General features: G+C 61.1%; 1 protein-coding gene across 1 annotated transcript in view; it reads left to right on the forward strand.

The window, feature by feature from the left end:
• The window catches only part of HDAC6 (histone deacetylase 6), a 33,981-nt gene extending 14,240 nt beyond the window's left edge, over positions 1 to 19,741 (forward strand). Inside the window, exons 13-27 of the mRNA XM_090126798.1 lie at positions 224 to 313; positions 1,725 to 1,816; positions 2,370 to 2,434; positions 3,402 to 3,603; positions 4,394 to 4,522; positions 6,018 to 6,186; positions 9,902 to 10,035; positions 10,131 to 10,199; positions 13,100 to 13,289; positions 14,145 to 14,294; positions 16,412 to 16,592; positions 17,464 to 17,636; positions 17,747 to 17,896; positions 19,389 to 19,517; positions 19,648 to 19,741. Of these exons, the coding sequence (XP_089982924.1) occupies positions 224 to 313; positions 1,725 to 1,816; positions 2,370 to 2,434; positions 3,402 to 3,603; positions 4,394 to 4,522; positions 6,018 to 6,186; positions 9,902 to 10,035; positions 10,131 to 10,199; positions 13,100 to 13,289; positions 14,145 to 14,294; positions 16,412 to 16,592; positions 17,464 to 17,636; positions 17,747 to 17,896; positions 19,389 to 19,517; positions 19,648 to 19,713 (1,989 nt within the window). The 3' untranslated portion in view covers positions 19,714 to 19,741. The remainder of the gene's footprint in view (positions 1 to 223; positions 314 to 1,724; positions 1,817 to 2,369; positions 2,435 to 3,401; positions 3,604 to 4,393; positions 4,523 to 6,017; positions 6,187 to 9,901; positions 10,036 to 10,130; positions 10,200 to 13,099; positions 13,290 to 14,144; positions 14,295 to 16,411; positions 16,593 to 17,463; positions 17,637 to 17,746; positions 17,897 to 19,388; positions 19,518 to 19,647) is intronic.
• Positions 19,742 to 21,220: the final 1,479 nt, after the last annotated feature.

Here is a 21,220-nt window from a genome sequence, read left to right on the forward strand (position 1 = left end):
GGGGAGTGTGGGGTGCTATAGGGGCTATAGGAGCTGCTATAGGGGAGGTATGGGGCTGTAGGTGTTGCATGGGGTGCTATAGGTGCGCTTTGGGGTCGGCAGAGGTGCTATAGGGGCTTAATGGGGCGCTATGGGGGAGTGGTTGGGGGTGGGGCTGGGGGGGTCCGTGCTCCCCGCAGGGGCAACTGTGGGGGGCCCTATAGATGCTATAGGTGCCCCCCAGGGCCGTGTGGGACTCTCCCCTGTGGGGGTGGCGCTGCTGACCCACCTGCTGGCCGCGTTGGCGGGGGGACGGCTGCTCCTCGCATTCCAGGTACGGCCCTATAGGGGCTATAGGGGATGGGGGGGGGAGTTGGGGGGCAGGCGGGACCTATGGCGGCCATATGGGCGCTTCTAGGGGTGCGGTGGGCGGCTCGTGTGGGTTCTATAGGGGATATGGGGGTCGTGTGGGGGTTATAGGGGATGGGGGGGATGTTTGGGGGGTTGTAGGGGATGAGAGGGATGTATGGGGGTTATAGGGGATGGGGGGGATGTATGGGGGGGTATAGGGGATGGGGGGGGATGTTTGGGGGGTTGTAGGGGATGGGAGGGATGTATGGGGGGGTTATAGGGGATGGGAGGGATGTATGGGGGGGTATAGGGGATGGGAGGGATGTATGGGGGTTATAGGGGATGGGGGGGATGTATGGGGGTTATAGGGGATGGGGGGGATGTATGGGGGGGTATAGGGGATGGGGGGGATGTTTGGGGGGTTGTAGGGGATGGGGGGGATGTATGGGGGTTATAGGGGATGGGGGGGATGTATGGGGGGGTATAGGGGATGGGGGGGATGTATGGGGGTTGTAGGGGATGGGGGGGATGTATGGGGGTTATAGGGGATGGGGGGGATGTTTGGGGGGTTGTAGGGGATGAGAGGGATGTATGGGGGTTATAGGGGATGGGGGGGGTGTGGGGGGGTTATAGGGGATGGGAGGGATGTATGGGGGGGTATAGGGGCTGGGGGGATGTATGGGGGGGTATAGGGGCTGGGGTGTCATAAGGGGGGGCTGTAGGGGACGGGTGGGATATATAGGGGATTATAGGGGATGGGTGGGATGTATGGGGAGATATAGGGTGTGAAGGGGTGATAAGTGGGGGCTATAGGGGATAAGTGGGATGTATGGGGGGTAATAGGGGATGGGGGGGACGTATAGGGGCTGGGGGGCGATAAGAGGGGGCTATAGGGAGTGGGGGGGATGTATGGGGGGGCTGTAGGAGTTGGGTGGTGTGTATGGGGGGGTTTAGGGGATGGGTGGGACGTATAGGGGGCTATAGGGGATGGGAGTTATATGGGGGGGTTCTATAAGGGTTGGGGGGGTTCTAAAGGGGATGGGGGTTGTATGGGAGATGAGGGGGGTTCTATAGGGGATGGTGGGGTTCTGTAGGGGATGGGGGGTTCTATAGGGGATGGTGGGGCTCTGTAGGGGATGGGAGGTTCTATAGGGGTTGGGGGGTTCTATAGGGGATGGTGGGGTTCTGTAGTGGATGGGGGGTTCTATAGGGGATGGTGGGGTTCTCTAGGGGATGGGAGGTTCTATAGGGGATGGGGGGGTTCTATAGGGGATGGGGGCTTCTGTAGGGAATGGGGGTGGTGCCATAGGGGGTGGTGGGTTCTATAGGGGATGTGAGGTTCTATAGGGGCCACTGCTGCCCCGCTGACCCTCCCCCCAAACCCTTCTCTGCAGGGGGGGTGGCAGCCGGGGGGGCCCAGTGCCGCCCTTCGCACACTGCTGGGGGACCCCGGGGACCCCCCAGGGCCCATCGTCCCCACCCCCAGGTGAGGGGGGGAGAGGAGGGGTGTGGGGGGAGTTTGGGGGGGGGAATTCGGGGCATTTTGGGGGTGTGGGGTGGGGGATCATTTGGGGGAGAGCTGAGGGGGTTAAGGGTGTTTGGGGGGGGGCTGGGGGCGTTGGGGAGGAATTTGGGGGGTTGTGGGGGATTTGGGGAGGAATTTGGGGGGTTGTGGGGGGATTTGGGGAGGGATTTGGGGGGTTGTGGGGGATTTGGGGAGGAATTTGGGGGGGTTATGGGGGATTTGGGGAGGAATTTGGGGGGGTTATGGGGGGATTTGGGGAGGAATTTGAGGGGTTATGGGGGATTTGGGGCAGTTATGAGGGGTTTGGGGGCATTTTGGGGGCATTCTAGGGGGAGTTAAAGGCATTTTGGGAGGGTTGGGGGGGCTTATGGGGGTGTGGAGACATTTGGTTTGTGGGGGGAATTTGGGGTTTTATGGCGGGGGGGGGGATTTGGGGGTCGGGGGGGAGGTTTGGGGAGGGGGGTGTTGAGGGAGGTTTGGGGTTCCCCCTGACCCTCCCCCTCCCCCCTCACAGCGGCCTAGCCAGCATCGCCTGCGCCATGGAGGCCCACAGCAAATATTGGAGCGGGCTGCGGGGGGGTGAGTGTGAGACCCCCCCAAAAAGAAACCCCCAAAAGCCAGGAGGGAAACCCCAAACCCACGAGAAATACAGAGAGGGGCCCCAAAACCTTTGGGATCGCTTTGATACTCCCTAAACCCACGGGGGGTTCACTAAGATCCCCTCCAAAACACCCCACTGAAAGGCTTCGAGGATTCCCGCAGGCCGCGCTGCTAAGGTGGCGCATCGGTTGCTAGGGCGGCCATGTTGGTTGCTAGGGCGGCCATGTTGGTTGCTGGGGTGGCCATGTTGGTTTTTAAGGCAGCCATGCTGGTTGTTAGGGCAGCCATGTTGGTTGCTAGGGCGGCCATGTTGGTTTTTAAGGCGGCCATGTTGGTTGCTAGGGCGGCCATGTTGGTTTTTAAGGCGGCCATGCTGGTTGCTAGGGTAGCCATGTTGGTTGTTAGGGTGGCCATGTTGGTTTTAAGGCGGCCATGTTGGTTGTTAGGGTGGTCATGTTGGTTTTTAAGGCGGCCATGTTGGTTGCTGGGGCGGCCATATTGGTTGCTGGGGCGGCCATATTGGTTGCTGGGGCAGCCATGCTGGTTGCTAGGGCGGCCATATTGGTTGCTAGGGCGGCCATATTGGTTGCTTGGGCGGCCATGTTGGCTTTTAAGGCGGCCATGTTGTCTGCTAGGGCGGCCATATTAGTCACTAGGGCGGCCATGTTGGTTGCTAAGGCGGCCATATTAGTCGCTAGGGCGGCCATGTTGGTTGCTAGGGCGGCCATATTGGTTGCTAGGGTGGCCATGTTGGTTGCTAAGGCGGCCATATTAGTCGCTAGGGCGGCCATGTTGGTTGCTAAGCAACGCACCCCACGCCACCTCGGCGCCATCTTGGATCCTTTCTGCTCCTCTACGCCTCTTTGAGGACCCCCCAGACCTCCTTGGATCCCCCAGAAAGGGGCAGAGCTTTTGTGTCCCTCACTGAAGCCCCCTCCCCACACAGAGCCGGAGGTGGAGGACGAGCCAGAGGAAGAGGAGGAGGGTGAGGAAGCGCGGAAGGATGAAGAACTGGGGGGCGATGATGAGGAGGCGGAGCCCCCCATGGACCCCCCCCAGGTCCTGGACGGACCCCGTCCCCGTCCCACTGCCCGCACGGCGCTGGTGTTCGACGAGAGGATGGAGGAGCACTACAACCCGTGGGACAGGTCGGGGGGGGCCCAAAATGAGGGGGGTCAGGGGGGCTCAGGTCCATGGATCACATTTGGGGGGGTAAAGAGAGGGGATATGGGGGGTCCTGAGGGGTCTGGGTCCCTTTGGGGGCTCAATAAATGGGTCTGGGGGGGGGTTTCATTTATCTGGGTTCCTTTGGGGTCCTAATGAAGGGGGTCTGGGGGTCCTGAGGGGCCTGGGTCTAATTAGGGTCTGAATGATTGGGGTCTGGGGGTCCTCATTTGCCTGGGTTCCTTCTGGAGTCCTAATGAAGGGGGTCTGGGAGTCTGAATGCTTGGGGTCTGGGGGTCCTGAGGGGTCTGGGTCCCATTAGGGGCTCAATAAATGGGTCTGGGGGTTTCTCATTTATCTGGGTCCCTTTGGGGTCCTAATGAAGGGGGTCTGGGGGTCCTGAGGGGTCTGGGTCCCATTAGGGGCTCAATAAATGGGTCTGGGGGGGGGTTTCATTTATCTGGGTTCCTTTGGGGTCCTAATGAAGGGGGTCTGGGGGTCCTGAGGGGTCTGGGTCCCATTAGGGGCTCAATAAATGGGTCTGGGGGGGGGTTTCATTTATCTGGGTTCCTTTGGGGTCCTAATGAAGGGGGTCTGGGGGTCCCGAGGGGCCTGGGTCTAATCGAGGTCTGAATTATTGGGGTCTGGGGGTCCTGAGGGTCCTGGGTCCTTTTGGGGTCTGAATAATTGGGGTCTGGGGGGTCTGAATATCTGGGGTCTGTGGGTCCCAAGGGTCAGCTGAGGACCCCCCCCATAACCTCGCCCCCCCCACAGCCAGCACCCCGAGTGCCCGCAGCGGCTGTCGCGCGCCCTACAACGGCTGTGGGATTTGGGGCTGACGCAGCGCTGCCTCCTGCTGCCCCCACAGCCCGCGCGGCCCCCCCAGCTGCGCGCCTGCCACACGTGAGCACCTCCCCCCTCCCCCAAAAAAGACCCCCACCCAAAAAAGACTTCCTCCATCCCACCCTAAAAGACCCTTCCTGTGTCCCAAACACCTCCTTTATGGCCCCGGAAATATTCTTTAGCACCCCCCCAAAATGCTTTAATAACCCCAAAATCACCTTTGTCACCCCAAAATCTCCTCATATGGCCCCAAAATCCCCTTTTCCTCCCCCCCCAGATCTCCTTATAAACTCCCCAAATCCCCATTGTCCCCCACAAAATTCCCTTTATTGCCCCAATCCCCTTCTTGATCCCCCACAAGCCCCCCTTGATCCCCCCAAACACCCTTTAATCCCCCCAAACCCCCTTTAATCCCCCCCAAACCCCCCTTGATCCTCCCAAACCACTTTTAATTCCCTCCAAACCCCCTTTAATCCTCCCCCAGGCCCCCTTGATCCCCCCCAAACCCCCTTTAATCCCCCCAGGCCCCCTTTAATCCCCCCAAGCCCCCCTTCAATCCCCCCCAACCCCCCCTTGATCCCCCCCAAACCCCCTTCAATCCCCCCAAGCCCCCCTTGATCCCCCCCAAACCCCCTTCAATCCCCCCAGGCCCCCTTTAATCCCCCCAAGCTCCCCTTGATCCCTCCCCAAACCCCCTTCAATCCCCCCAAACCCCCTTTAATCCCCCCAAGCCCCCTTTAATCCCCCCAAACCCCCTGTAATCCCCCCAAACCCCCTTCAATCCCCCCCAAGCCCCCCTTGATCCCCCCCAAACCCCCTTCAATCCCCCCAAACCCCCCTTGATCCCCTCCAAACCCCCTGTAATCCCCCCAAACCCCCTTCAATCCCCCCAAACCCCCTTCAATCCCCCCAAGCCCCCCTTGATACCCCCCAAACCTCCTTCAATCCCCCCAAACCCCCTTCAATCGCCCCCAAACCCCCTTCAAATCCCCCCCAAACCCCCTTCAATTCCCCCAACCCCCCCTTGATCCCCCCCAAACCCCCTTCAATCCCCCCAGGCTCCCCTTGATCCCCCCCAAACCCCCTTCAATCCCCCCAGGCTCCCCTTGATCCCCTCCAAATCCCCTGTAATCCCCGCAAACCCCCTTCAATCCCCCCAACCCCCCCTTGATCCCCTCCAAACCCCCTTCAATCCCCCCAGGCTCCCCTTTATCCCCTCCAAATCTCCTGCAATCCCCGCAAACCCCCTTCAATCCCCCCAAACTCCCTTCAATCCCCCCAAACCCCCTTCAATCCCCCCAAACCCCCCTTGATCCCCTCCAAACCCCCTTCAATCCCCCCAGGCTCCCCTTGATCCCCCCCAAACCTCCTTCAATCCCCCCAAACCCCCTTCAGTCGCCCCCAAACCTCCTTCAATCCCCCCAAACCTCCTTCAATCCCCCCAGACCCCCTTCAATCCCCCCAAACCCCCTTCAATCCCCCCCAACCCCTCCTTTATCGCTCCCCCAACCCCTTTCTTTCCCTCCCCCCCCCTCCCCCCCATTCCCCCCCCCAGGAGGTCCCACGTGGAGGCCCTGGCAGCCACTGAGGGGCTCCGTCCCCGGGAGCTGCGTGGGGCGGCCGCCCGCTACAACTCCGTCTTCCTGTGCCCCCAATCCTACGCCTGCGCCTGCCTGGCGGCTGGGGCTGCGTGCTGTGCTGTCAGCGCCGTGCTCAGCGGACAGGTGGGGGCTGGGGGGGCTGGGGGGGTCGTCTGGGGGCCCACAGGGGTCTGTAGGGTGCTGGGGAGGGGATACCGGGGGAACAATGTGGGTCTATGGGGTCTGGGGGGGTCGTGTGGGATCCCATGGGGGTCTGTAGGGTGCTGGGGAGGGGTCACCTGGGGAACAATGTGTATCTATGGGGTCTGGGGGGGTCGTCTGGGGTCCCACAGGGGTCTGTAGGGTGCTGGGGAGGGGATACCGGGGGAACAATGTGGGTCTATGGGGTCTGGGGGGGTCGTCCGGGGGCCTATGGGGGGCTGGAGGGTCGTCTGGGGGCCCACGGGGGTCTGTAGGGTGCTGGGGGGGGCGTCTGGAGTCCTACAGGGTGCTGGGGAGGGGTCACCTGGGGACCAATGTGGGTCTATGGGGGGGCTGGGGGGGTCGTCTGGGGGCCCACGGGGGTCTGTAGGGTGCTGGGGAGGGGATACCGGGGGAACAATGTGGGTCTATGGGGTCTGGGGGGGTCGTGTGGGATCCCATGGGGGTCTGTAGGGTGCTGGGGAGGGGTCACCTGGGGAACAATGTGGATCTATGGGGTCTGGGGGGGTCGTGTGGGATCCTATGGGGGTCTGTAGGGTGCTGGGGAGGGGTCACCTGGGGAACAATGTGGGTCTATGGGGTCTGGGGGGGTCGTGTGGGATCCCATGGGGGTCTGTAGGGTGCTGGGGAGGGGTCACCTGGGGAACAATGTGGATCTACGGGGTCTGGGGGGGTCGTCTGGGGTCCCACGGGGGTCCATAGGGGCTGGGGGGAGGGGCTGGAGGGTCATCTGGGGGCCTATGGGGGGTCTGGAGGGGTCATCTGGGGGCTCACGGGGGTCTGCAGGGGCTGGGGAGGGGATACCGGGGGAACCGTGTGGGTCTATGGGGTCTGGGGGGGTCGTGTGGGATCCCATGGGGGTCTATAGGGTCAAGGGGGAGCATCTATAGGGTTATCTGGGGTCCTATCGGGGGGCTGGGGGGGTCATCTGGGGGCCCACGGGGGTCTGTAGGGTGCTGGGGAGGGGTCACCTGGGGACCAATGTGGGTCTATGGGGTCTGGGGGGGTCGTGTGGGATCCCATGGGGTTCTGTAGGGTGCTGGGGAGGGGTCACCTGGGGAACAATGTGGATCTATGGGGTCTGGGGGGGTCGTCTGGGGTCCCACGGGGGTCCATAGGGGCTCGGGGGAGGGGCTGGAGGGTCATCTGGGGGCCTATGGGGGGGCTGGGGGGGTCGTCTGGGGTCCCATGGGGGTCTTTAGGGTCTGGGGGGAGCATCTATAGGGTTATCTGGGGTCCTATGGGGGGGCTGGGGGGGTCGTCTGGGGGCCCATGGGGGTCTGTAGGGTGCTGGGGGGAGGGGTTGGAGGGTCATCTGGGGGGTTATGGGGAGGCTGGGGGGGTCGTCTGGGGGCCCACGGGGGTCTGTAGGGTGCTGGGGAGGGGTCACCTGGGGAACAGTGTGGGTCTATGGGGTCTGGGGGGGTCGTCTGGGGGCCTATGGGGGGGCTGGAGGGTCGTCTGGGGGCCCACGGGGGTCTGTAGGGTGCTGGGGGGGCATCTGGAGTCCTACAGGGTGCTGGGGAGGGGTCACCTGGGGACCAATGTGGGTCTGGGGGGTCTGGGGGGGTCGTCTGGGGTCCCATGGGGGTCTGTAGGGTGCTGGGGGTAGGGGCTGGAGGGTCATCTGGGGGCCTATGGCGGGGCTGGGGGGGTCATCTGGGGGCCCACGGGGGTCTGTAGGGTGCTGGGGAGGGGATACCGGGGGAACAATGTGGGTCTATGGGGTCTGGGGGGGTCGTCTGGGGGCCTATGGGGGGGCTGGAGGGTCGTCTGGGGGCCCACGGGGGTCTGTAGGGTGCTGGGGAGGGGTCACCTGGGGAACAATGTGGGTCTATGGGGTCTGGGGGGGTCGTCTGGGGTCCCATGGGGGTCCGTAGGGGCTGGGGGGAGGGGCTGGAGGGTCATCTGGGGGCCTATGGGGGGGCTGGGGAGGTCGTCTGGGGGCCCACGGGGGTCTGTAGGGTGCTGGGGAGGGGATACCGGGGGAACAATGTGGGTCTATGGGGTCTGGGGGGGTCGTCTGGGGGCCTATGGGGGGGCTGGAGGGTCGTCTGGGGGCCCACGGGGGTCTGTAGGGTGCTGGGGGGGGCGTCTGGAGTCCTACAGGGTGCTGGGGAGGGGTCACCTGGGGAACAATGTGGGTCTATGGGGTCTGGGGGGGTCGTCTGGGGTCCCATGGGGGTCCGTAGGGGCTGGGGGGAGGGGCTGGAGGGTCATCTGGGGGCCTATGGGGGGGCTGGGGGGGTCGTCTGGGGGCCCACGGGGGTCTGTAGGGGCTGGGGAGGGGATACCGGGGGAACCGTGTGGGTCTATGGGGTCTGGGGGGGTCGTGTGGGATCCCATGGGGGTCTATAGGGTCAAGGGGGAGCATCTATAGGGTTATCTGGGGTCCTATCGGGGGGCTGGGGGGATCATCTGGGGGCCCACGGGGGTCTGTAGGGTGCTGGGGAGGGGTCACCTGGGGACCAATGTGGGTCTATGGGGTCTGGGGGGGTCGTGTGGGATCCCATGGGGTTCTGTAGGGTGCTGGGGAGGGGTCACCTGGGGAACAATGTGGATCTATGGGGTCTGGGGGGGTCGTCTGGGGTCCCACGGGGGTCCATAGGGGCTCGGGGGAGGGGCTGGAGGGTCATCTGGGGGCCTATGGGGGGGCTGGGGGGGTCGTCTGGGGTCCCGTGGGGGTCTTTAGGGTCTGGGGGGAGCATCTATAGGGTTATCTGGGGTCCTATGGGGGGGCTGGGGGGGTCGTCTGGGGGCCCACGGGGGTCTGTAGGGTGCTGGGGAGGGGATACCGGGGGACCAATGTGGGTCTATGGGGTCTGGAGGGGTCGCCTGGGGTCCCATGGGGGTCTGTAGGGTCTGGCGGGAGCATCTATAGGGTCATCTTGGGGTCCATGGGGGTCTGTAGGGACCCACATAGAGGCTATAGGGCACACAGAGACCCCCATAGGGGCGGGCCCTAATAGAGGCTATAGGGGACACAGAGACCCCCACAGGGACCCCCATAGGGGCCCCCATAGAGGCCATAAGGGACACAGGGACCCCCATAGAGGCTATAGGGGACACAGAGACCCCCACAGGGACCCCCATAGAGGCTATAGGGGACACAGGGGCCCCCGTAGAGGTTATAAGGGGACACAGGGACCCCCACAGGGACCCCCATAGGGGCTATAAGGGACACAGAGACCCCCATAGGGGCCCCCATAGGGGCTATAAGGGACACAGGGACCCCCGTAGAGGCTATAGGGGACACAGAGACCCCCACAGGGACCCCCATAGGGGCTATAAGGGACACAGAGACCCCCATAGAGGCCATAAGGGACACAGGGACCCCCATAGGGACCCCCATAGAGGCTATAGGGAACACAGAGACCCCCACAGGGGCCCCCATAGAGGCCATAAGGGACACAGGGACCCCCATAGAGGCTATAGGGGACACAGAGACCCCCACAGGGACCCCCATAGAGGCCATACGGGACACAGGGACCCCCATAGAGGCTATAGGGGACACAGAGACCCCCACAGGGACCCCCATAGAGGCCATAAGGGACACAGGGACCCCCATAGAGGCTATAGGGGACTCGGAGCCCCCCATAGGACCCCCCCACAGCCCCCTCCCCACGCCGCCCCATAGGCACAGAACGCCCTGGCCCTGGTTCGCCCCCCTGGGCACCACGCGGCTCCCGGCGCCGCCGGCGGTTTCTGCCTCTTCAACAACGTGGCCGTGGCAGCCCGGCACGCACAGCGCATGGCCGGGGGGGCCCTCAGGTACGGGGGGGGGTTTGGGGTGGGCTGGGAGACCCCCAAAGTGCTCCTGGGGGATCCTACAAGGAGGGGGGCGCACCTCCCCCGAAACCCCGCAGGGTGCTGATCGTGGACTGGGATGTGCATCATGGGGATGGAACGCAGCGCATCTTCGAGGATGACCCCAGGTTTGGGGGGGGGGGGGGTCGTGGGGGGCTTTTGGGGTGATATGGGGGGGTCGTATGGGGGGATTATGGGGGATCATGGGGTGATATGGGGGGGTTATGGGGGGGTATAGGGTGATATGGGGGGATTATGGGGTGATACAGGGGGATTATGGGGGGTTATAGGGTGATATGGGGGGGGTATGGGGTGATATGGCGGGGTTATGGGGGGATACGGGGGGATTATAGGGGGTTATAGGGTGATATGGGGGGGTTATGGGGGGATACAGGGGGATTATAGGGGGTTATAGGGTGATATGGGGGGGTTATGGGGGGATACGGGGGGATTATGGGGGGGTATAGGGTGATATGGGGGGATAATGGGGTGATATGGGGGAGTTATGGGGGGTTATAGGGTGATATGGGGGGTTATGGGGTGATACGGGGGGATTATGGGGGGTTATAGGGTGATATGGGGGGATAATGGGGTGATATGGGGGAGTTATGGGGGGTTATAGGGTGATATGGGAGGGTTATGGGGGGATACAGGGGGATTATAGGGGGTTATAGGGTGATATGGGGGGGTTATGGGGGGATACGGGGGGATTATGGGGGGTTATAGGGTGATATGGGGGAGGTATGGGGTGATATGGCGGGGTTATGGGGGGATACGGGGGGATTATGGGGGGGTATAAGGTGATATGGGGGGGTTATGGGGTGATATGGGGGAGTTATGGGGGGTTATAGGGTGATATGGGGGGATTATGGGGTGATACAGGGGGATTATGGGGGGTTATAGGGTGATATGGGGGGGATATGGGGGGATACAGGGGGATTATAGGGGGTTATAGGGTGATATGGGGGGGTTATGGGGGGATACGGGGGGATTATAGGGGGTTATAGGGTGATATGGGGGGGTTATGGGGGGATACAGGGGGATTATAGGGGGTTATAGGGTGATATGGGGGGGTTATGGGGGGATACGGGGGGATTATGGGGGGGTATAGGGTGATATGGGGGGATAATGGGGTGATATGGGGGAGTTATGGGGGGTTATAGGGTGATATGGGGGGTTATGGGGGGATACGGGGGGATTATGGGGGGTTATAGGGTGATATGGGGGGGTTATGGGGTGATATGGGGGGGTTATGGGGTGATACAGGGGGATTATGGGGGTTATAGGGTGATATGGGGGGATAATGGGGTGATATAGGGGGTTATGGGGTGATACAGGGGGATTATGGGGGTTATAGGGTGATATGTGGGGATAATGGGGTGATATGGGGGGGGTTATGGGGGGATACAGGGGGATTATAGGGGGTTATAGGGTGATATGGGGGGGTTATGGGGGGATACGGGGGGATTATGGGGGGTTATAGGGTGATATGGGGGAGGTATGGGGTGATATGGCGGGGTTATGGGGGGATACGGGGGGATTATGGGGGGGTATAAGGTGATATGGGGGGGTTATGGGGTGATATGGGGGAGTTATGGGGGGTTATAGGGTGATATGGGAGGGTTATGGGGGGATACAGGGGGATTATAGGGGGTTATAAGGTGATATGGGGGGGTTATGGGGGGATACGGGGGGATTATGGGGGGGTATAGGGTGATATGGGGGGGTTATGGGGTGATATGGAGGCATATGGGGGGGTTATGGAGTGATATGGGGTGTTATCGGGGGGGTTATAGGGTGATATGGGGGGTTATGGGGTGATATGGGGGGGTTATAGGGTGATATGGGGGGGTTATGGGGTGATATGGGGGAGTTATGCGGTGATGGGGGGGTTATGAGGTGATATGGGGTGATATGGGGGGGTTATGGGGTGATATGGGGGGGTTATGGGATGATGGGGGGGTTATGAGGGTCATGGGGTGATATGGGGGGTTATGGGGTGATATGGGGGGGTTATGGGGTGCTGGGGGGGTTATGGGGTGATATGGGGGGTTATGGGGTGAATGGGGGGTTATGGGATGATATGGGGGGTTATGGGGTGATGTGGGGGGTTATGGGATGATGGGGGGGTTATGAGGGTTATGGGGCGATATGGGGGTGTTATGGGACGATACGGGGGGTTATGGGGGGTTATGGGGTGATATGGGGGGTTATGGGGTGATGGGGTGGTTATGAGGGTTATGGGGTGATATGGGGGGGTTATGGGGGTAATGGGGTGATATGGAGGGTTATGGGGGTTATGGGATGATATGGGGGGGTTGTGGGGTGATATGGGGGGTTATGGGGGGGGGTTGGGGTGATGGGGGGGTTATGAGGGTCATGGGGTGATATGGGGGGTTATGGGGTGATATGGGGGGGTTATGGGATGATGGGGGGGTTATGAGGGTTATGGGGTGATATGGGGGGTTATGGGGTGATATGGGGGGGTTATGGGTGATATGGGGGGTTATGGGGTGATATGGGGGGGTTATGGGGTGATATGGGGGGTTATGGGGTGATATGGGGGGGTTATGGGTGATATGGGGGGTTATGGGGTGATATGGGGGGTTATGGGGTGATATGGGGGGGTTATGGGGGGGTTATGGGATGATGGGGGGGTTATGAGGGTTATGGGGTGATATGGGGGGTTATGGGGTGATATGGGGGGGTTATGGGTGATATGGGGGGTTATGGGGTGATATGGGGGGTTATGGGGTGATATGGGGGGGTTATGGGGGGGTTATGGGATGATGGGGGGGTTATGAGGGTTATGGGGTGATATGGGGGGGTTATGGGGGGGTTATGGGATGATGGGGGGGTTATGAGGGTTATGGGGTGATATGGGGGGGTTATGGGGTGATGGGGGGGTTATGAGGGTTATGGGGTGATATGGGGGGGTTCTGCGGTGATACGGGGAGCTGGGGTCTCCCATGGGTCTGGGGCCCGGCCCGCCTTCAGGCTGCATTGCCGCCCCCCCCGCCCCCCCCAGCGTGCTGTACGTTTCCCTGCACCGCCACGACGGCTCGTTTTTCCCGGGGGGGGGCGGCGGCTCCCCGTGGCGGCGGGGGAGGGGCGCCGGCCTGGGTTACACCGTCAACGTGGGCTGGGGGGGGCCGCGCATGGCCGACCCCGACTACATCGCCGCCGCCGCCCGCCTGCTGCTGCCCATCGCCTGCCAGGTGCCTCCTTAATTAACGCAGCGGCGTTAATTAGCGACCCCCCCCCCCCCCCCACCACCACCTCCATCCCTCCCACCCCCATCCCTCAGCCCACCCCCCCCACCCGCTCAATGTACCCGATTCCCCCCCCCAGATCCCCTTTTTCCCATCGTTCCTAGCGCGCAGGTCCCTAATTAACACCTAATTAACACCTAATTAACACTAAATGCCTAATGAATAGCATACATTAATACTATGAATACAAGACTGCCCTCCACCTGCTCAACCTCTCCGCCCCCAAATCCCTGTTTTCTCCCCCATCCCCACGACACGGGCGCCTTATTAACGCCTAATTAATACTAATTAACACTAATGAACCAGCAATGCCCTCCCCCATCCCACTTCCCCCCCCCCCCCCATTCCATTTCCACACCCATAACCCCCCCATCTCCCCTTCAAATCTCCGTTTTTCCCCCATTCCCAGCACGCAGGTGCCTAATTAATGCCTCACTAACGCCTAATTAACACCTAATTAACACCTAATAAACGCTAATTACCATACAATCCTAACGATCCCCTCCACCCCCCCCCAAGTTCCCCAATTTTTCCCGATCCCCTGTGCCGCATTCCACGCAGTCACCAAATTCATACCTAATTAACACCTCACGCCTAATTATCACCCAATTAATACTTAATTAACGCCTAATTAACAGTTTATCAACCATGCATCCACCTCTCTCCTATCCCATTCCTCCCCCCCATACCCCCTGAACCCCCCCCAAAACCCCGCACCCCTCCTCCCCACCCCCTTCCCTGCCCCGCCCCGGCGCCCAATTAGCGTTAATTAGCGCTAATTAGCGTTAATTGGGCTCGCAGTTCGCCCCGCAGCTGCTGCTGATCTCCGCCGGTTTCGACGCGGCTCGGGGGGATCCGCTGGGCGGGTGTCACGTGACCCCCCCGACCTGGGGGCTGCTGTGCCACCTCCTGGCCGCCACCGCTGGGGGGCGCTGTGTGCTCGTGCTCGAGGTGCGGAAGTGGGGGGTGGGGGGGGGAATGGGGGAATATTGGGGGGAAATAGGGGGTGTGGGAGGGATATGGGGGGGTGGGGGGGGAATGGGGGAATATTGGGGGGAAATAGGGGGTGTGGGAGGGATATGGGGGGGTGGGGGGGGAAATGGGGAGTATTGGGGGGAAATAGGGGGTGTGGGAGGGATATGGGGGGGTGGGGGGGGGGAATGGGGGAATATTGGGGGGGAAATGGGGAGTGGGGGGGGAAATAGGGGGGTGTGGGAGGGATATGGGGGGTTATATGGTGATATGGGGGGTTATGAGGTGATATAGGGGGAGTTATGGCAGCTTATGGGGTGATATGGAGGCATATGGGGGGGTTATGGGGCGGTCATGGGGGGTTATATGGGGCTATGGGATGATATGGGTGGGTTATGGGGGCATATGGGGGGGATATGGGGTGATATGGGGGGATATGGGGTGATATGGGGGTTATGGGGTGATATGGAGGCATATGGGGTGATATGGAGGCATATGGGGGGGTTATGGGGCGGTCATGGGGGGTTATATGGGGCTATGGGGTGATACGGGTGGGTTATGGGGTGATATGGGGTAATATGGGGGGGTTATGGGGGGGTTATGGGGCGATCATGGGGGTTATATGGGGCTATGGGGTGATATGGGTGGGTTATGGGGTGATGTGGGGTGATATGGAAAGGTTATGGGGGGGTTATGGGGCAATCATGGGGAGTTATATGGGGCTATGGGGTGATATGGGTGGGTTATGGGGTGATACGGGGTAATATGGGGGCATATGGGGGGGATATGGGGTGATATGGGGGGGCATAGGGGGGGTTATGGGGTGATATGGAGGATTATGGGGTGATTTGGGGGGTTATGGGGTTATATGGGGGGGTTATATGGTGATATTGGGGGGGTTATGGGGTGGTATGGGGGGGTTATGGGGTGATATGGGGGGGTTATGGGGTTATATGGGAGGTTATGGGGTGATATGGGGGGGTTATGGGGTTATATGGGGGGTTATGGGTGGTATGGGGGGCTTATTGGAGGTCATGGAGGGATATGGGGTGTTATGGGGGGGTTATATGGTGATATTGGGGGGGTTATGGGGTGATATGGGGGGGTTATGGGGTGATATGGAGGGTTATGGGGTGATTTGGGGGGTTATGGGGTTATATGGGGGGTTATGGGGTGGTATGGGGGGGTTATATGGTGATATTGGGGGGGTTATGGGGTGATATGGGGGGACATGGGGGGGTTATGGGGTGATATGGGGGGGATTTAGGGGTCATGGGGGGATATGGGGTGTGTGGGGGGGAAATAGGGGGTGTGGGAGGGATATGGGGGAGTGGGGGGGGGGGCAATGGAGTGAGGGGAGGGAAATGGGGGGCTGGGGGGGGAATAGGGGTGTGGGGGGGGAAATAGGGGGCTGTGGGGGAAATAGGGGGGTGTGAGGGGGAATGGGGGAGAAGGGGGGGAAATGGGGGGTGGGGGGGAAATTGAGGGTATGGGGGAAGAAATGGGGGGGAAATGGGGTGGGGGGGGGAATGGGGGGTGGGGGGGAATGGGATGGGAATGGGGGGGGGATGGGTGGATGAGGGGGAATGGGAGGGGGGGGGGGGAAGGGGAAATAGGGGATTTGGGGGGGGGAAATGGGGGGAAATAGGGGATTTGGGGGGGGGGATGGGGGGAAATAGGGGATTTGGGGGGAGCACGGGGGAGAGTAAATAGGGAATAGGGGGATGGGGGGGGGAAGGGAAATGGGGGGGGAAATAAGGAGGTATAGGGGGAACGGGGGGGGAAATGGGAAGATTTGAGGGGGGACTTTGGGTTTTCTTTGGGGGGGGGGCGGTGTTTGTTTGGGGTAAGGATGTGGGGGGGTCCCTATGGGGGGGGAGGTTGAGGTCCCTATTGGGGGGGGGGCGGGGGGGCTTCCTTTTGGAGTGGGGGTCCCTGTGAGAGGAGGGGGGGGGGGGGGGGAGCTTTGGGATCCCAGTGTTGGGGTCCCAGCATGGAGGTGATTTTGGGGGGCGGTGGGGGGTTGTAATGGGGGGGGGGGGGGTTATTTTGGTGCCCCCCCCACCATCAACACCTTTCCCCCCCCCCCCCCACAGGGGGGGTACAACCTGGAGGCCACAGCCGAGGGGGTTTCGCGCTGCCTGGCGGTGCTGTTGGGAGACCCCCCCTCCCTGCCCCCCCCCGGCCCCCCCCAGCCCGCAGCGCTGCTCTCCATCGCCCGCACCCGCCGGGCACAGGGGGGGTTCTGGGAATGCCTTCGGCTGCCCCCCCCAAAAGGTGGGTCAGTGGTGGGGGGGGGGCACACCCACAACCTATGGGACCCCCCCCCCAATTTATGTGTCCCCCCAATCAATGGGACCCCCCCCAACCTATGGGACCCCCCCCAATTGCTGTGTGTCCCCTGAATCAATGGGACCCCCCTCAACCCATGGGACCCCCCCCCAATTGCTGTGTGTCCCCTGAATCAATGGGACCCCCCTCAACCTATGGGACCCCCCCCATCCTATGGGACCCCCCCCCAATTTATGTGTCCCCCGAATCAATGGGACCCCCCCCAAGCTATGGGACCCCCCCCCCCAATTTATGTGTGTCCCCCAAATCAATGAGACCCCCGCAACCTATGGGACCCCCCCCATCCTATGGGACCCCCCCCCCAATTTATGTGTGTCCCCCGAATCAATGGGACCCCCCCCAACGAATGGGACCCCCCCTCAATTTATGTGTGTCCCCCGAATCAATGGCACCCCCCCCAACTTATGGGACCCCCCCCAATTATGTGTGTCCCTCCAACCTATGGGACCCCCCCCCAATTTATGTGTGTCCCCCGAATCAATGGAACCCCCCCAACCTATGGGACCCCCCCCCAATTTATGCGTGTCCCCCCAGGTTGTGGGTCCCCATTGTAACCTATGGGATCCCCGTAACCTATGCCCTCCCCCCAATTTGTGCCCCCCCCCAACCTATGGACCCCCCCCTTAATCTATGTGTGTGCCCCCCCCCAACCTTATGGGACCCCCCCAATTTATGTGCCCCCCACCAATCTACAACCCCTCCCCCCAAAATTGTGGTCCCCCCCCCAACCTATGTCCCCTCCCCCCCAATTCAACGTGATCCCCCCCAACCTATGGGACCCCCCCCTCCCCCACAGCCCCCCCGGAGGAGGCGGCCCCCCCCCGCGATGACGGCCCCCCCCTGGATGCCATCCTGCGCCTGGGGGAGCTGAATTTGGAGGACCCCCCCCAACCCGAGGACCCCTTGGAGGGCGCCGCCGCCAGCCCCCCCTCCCCCCCGTGCTGCGAGGAGGAGCTGGAGGAGGAAGAGGTGAGCCCCCCCCCTTCAAAAAAACTCTTTATTTTTTACCGGGGGGGGGGGAGGAAATGCCCCCAAATTTGAGGGGGGGGCGTCCTGACGACGTTCCTCCCCGCCGCCAGGGGGCGCTGTTCGCCGTCACCCCGCTGCTCAGCTGCCCCCACCTGGAGGCGGTGGCGCCACTTCCGGGACGAGGCCTGGAGGAAGCAGCGCCCCCGTGCGGCGTCTGCGGGAGCCGCCGGGAGAACTGGGTCTGCCTCAGCTGCTACGAGGTGAGACCCCCCCCCAATTAATGCCCCCCCCCCAAATTATAACCCCCCCCATTTTTCTGCCCCCCCCATAACCCCTTCGTTTCCCCCCCCCCCATTTTTGCCCCCCCCGTTCCCAACCCCCCCATTTATGCCCCATTATCCCCCCTGCCCCCCATTCCCCCCATAACCCCTGTTTTTATTTTGCCCCATTTCTGCCCCCCCGTTCCCACCCCCCATTTTATACCCCCCCCCATTTTATACCCCCCCCCATTTTATACCCCCCCCATTTTTTACCCCCCCCACTTTATACCCCCCCCTTTTTATTCCCCCCCTACTTTATCCCCCCCCCACTTTATCCCCCCCCTCTTTTTACCCCCCAACTTTATACCCCCATTTTATTCCCCCCCCATTTTTTACCCCCCCATTTTATCCCCCCCCCACTCTTTAACCCCCCCATTTTATATCCCCCCACTTTATCCCCCCCCCATTTTAAACCCCACTTTATACCCCCCCCTTTTATACCCCCCCACGCTTTATTCCCCCCCCGTTTTATCCCCCCCCACTTTATACCCCCCCATTTTAAACCCCCCCACTTTATACCCATTTTTTAACCCCCACTTTATACCCCCCCACACTTTATTCCCCCCCCATTTTATACCCCCCCCACTTTATACCCCCCATTTTATCCCCCCCCCACTTTAACCCCCCCCCCATTTTAAACCCCCCCACTTTATACCCATTTTTTAACCCCCATTTTATAACCCCCCCACTTTTTACCCCCCCACTTTATACCCCCCCCTTTATACCCCCCCCTTTATACCCCCCCATTTTATCACCCCCCGCTTTTTAACACCCCCATTTTATATCCCCCCCATTTTAACCCCCCCCCCTTTTTACCCCCCCACTTTATACCCCCCCATTTTATACCCCCCCCACTTTAACCCCCCCCACTTTATACCCATTTTTTAACCCCCATTTTATAACCCCCCCACTTTATCCCCCCCCATTTTATACCCCCCCATTTTATACCCCCCAATTTTAAACCCCCCCATTTTATACCCCCCCCTTTATACCCCCCCACACTTTATTCCCCCCCCATTTTATCACCCCCCCACTTTTTAACCCCCCCATTTTAAACCCCCCCATTTTTTACCCCCCCCCACTTTATACCCCCATTTTATACCCCCCCATTTTATCACCCCCCCACTTTTTACCCCCCCATTTTATACCCCCCCACTTTTTACCCCCCCATTTTATACCCCCCCACTTTTTACCCCCCCCTTTATACCCCCCCCTTTAAACCCCCCCACTTTAAACCCCCCCACTTTATACCCTCCCATTTTATACCCCCCCCATTTTAAACCCCCCCATTTTTAACCCCCCCCCTTCAAACCCCCCCACTTCAACCCCCCCTTCCCCCATTTCCCCCCATTTCCCCCCCATCCCCCCCCAAACCCCCATCTCCCCCCCCCCCCATTAACCCCCCCCCCCAAAAAGTGGTGCCCCCCCCCAGGTGCTGTGCAGCCGCTACGTGGGGGGGCACATGCTGGCACACGGGGGGGCCACAGGCCACCCCCTGGTGCTGAGCCTGCAGGACCTGGGCGCGTGGTGCTACCCCTGCGGGGGCTACGTTCACCACCCGGTGAGTCCCCCCCCCTTCATTAACCCCCCCCCACCCTAATGAACCCCCCCACCCACTAATTACCCCCCCAGCTCCTTAATCACCCCCATTAATTACCCCTTTTTCCTCCCCCCCCCCCCCCCTTGCCCAGGTGCTGTTCCCTGCTAAGGCCCTCCTGCATCGCCTCAAGTTCGGCGTCGACCCCCCCTCATTTTAACCCCCCCCCCCCAAAAAAATTGTGCCCCCCCCCCTCCAAACCCCCCCCCCTTAAGACGCCCCCCCCCAACACCCAAAATATCCATTTTCCCCCCCCACCCCCCCCACTCTTAAAGGGCTACACACGTGCCAACGCCGCCCCCCCCCCCCCCCAAAACCATCACCAGCATTTATCAACGGGGGGGGGTCCCCAAAATTCACCCCCCCCCCCCCAATAAAACCCCCCCCGCACCCCCATAGGGCTCCAGGCTGGGCCGGGCCCGGGGGGGGGGGCAAAATTTGGGGGGGAAAAAGGGGAACTTGGGGACTTTTTTTGTGTCCCCCCCCCTCCAATAAGGGGGAACTGAGGGGGGGGCGCCGGGGGGGGCCTCATTTTTCAGCCCCCCCCCCAGTTTATAAGCCCCCCCCCCCCCGTTTTTTATCTGCTTTGTAACAACGGAGACACGAAATAAAGGTGATGAAGGGCGAGTAATTAATGGGGGGGGTTAATTAATGGGGGGGGTTAATTAACGGGGGGGTTAATTGGGGGGGGGGCTTAATTGGGGGAGGTTATTATGGGGGGAGCTCAACGCTCATTGAAGAGGTTTCATTGGGGGGGGGGTCTCTACTTGAGGTCATTGACCCCACTTTGGGGGGGGGGGGTCTCTATTTTGAGGGGGGGGTCTCTATCTGAGGTCATTGACCCCACTTTGGGGGGGGTCTTTTATCGGGGGGGGGGTCTCTATTTGAGGTCATTGACCCCACTTTGGGGGAGGGGTCTTTTTGGGGGGGGGGTCTCTATTTTGAGGGGGGGGGTCTCTATTGGAGGTCATTGACCCCACTTTGGGGGGGGGTCTTTTTTTTGGGGGGGGTCTCTATCTGAGGTCATTGACCCCACTTTGGGGGGGGGTCACTATTTTGAGGGGGGGGGTCTCTATTGGAGGTCATTGACCCCACTTTGGGGGGGGGTCTCTATTTTGAGGGGGGGGGGTCTCTATTGGAGGTCATTGACCCCACTTTGGGGGGGTCTTTTTGGAGGGGGGTTTCTATTTTGAGGGGGGGGTCTCTATCTGAGGTCATTGACCCCACTTTGGAGGGGGGGGGGTCATTTTTGGGGGGGGGGTCTCTATTTGAGGTCATTGACCCGACTTTGGGGGGGTCTTTTATGGGGGAGGGTCTCTATTTGAGGTCATTGACCCCATTGGGGGGGGTCTCTATTTGAGGTCATTGACCCCACTTGGGGGGGGGGTCTTTTTTGGGGGGGGGGGTCTCCATTTGAGGTCACTGACCCCATTTGGGGGGGGTCCCTCTATGACTTGAGGTCAATGACCTCCTATTTCCCCTCCATGAGCAGCGCAGCCCCTCGTTAAGGCGGGAGCTTTAATTAAGGGGGGGGTCCTTAATTGGGGGGGGGTCTTTAATTGGGGGGGGGTCTCTATTCGAGGTCAATGACCCCATTTTGGGGGGGGGGTCCCTCTTTGATTTGAGGTCATTGATCCCATTTTTCCCCTCCATGAGCAGCGCAGCCC

The sequence above is a fragment of the Phasianus colchicus genome, chromosome 29, assembly GCF_987193195.1.
Source record: "Phasianus colchicus chromosome 29, bPhaCol1.hap1.1, whole genome shotgun sequence".
NCBI lineage: Eukaryota > Metazoa > Chordata > Aves > Galliformes > Phasianidae > Phasianus > Phasianus colchicus.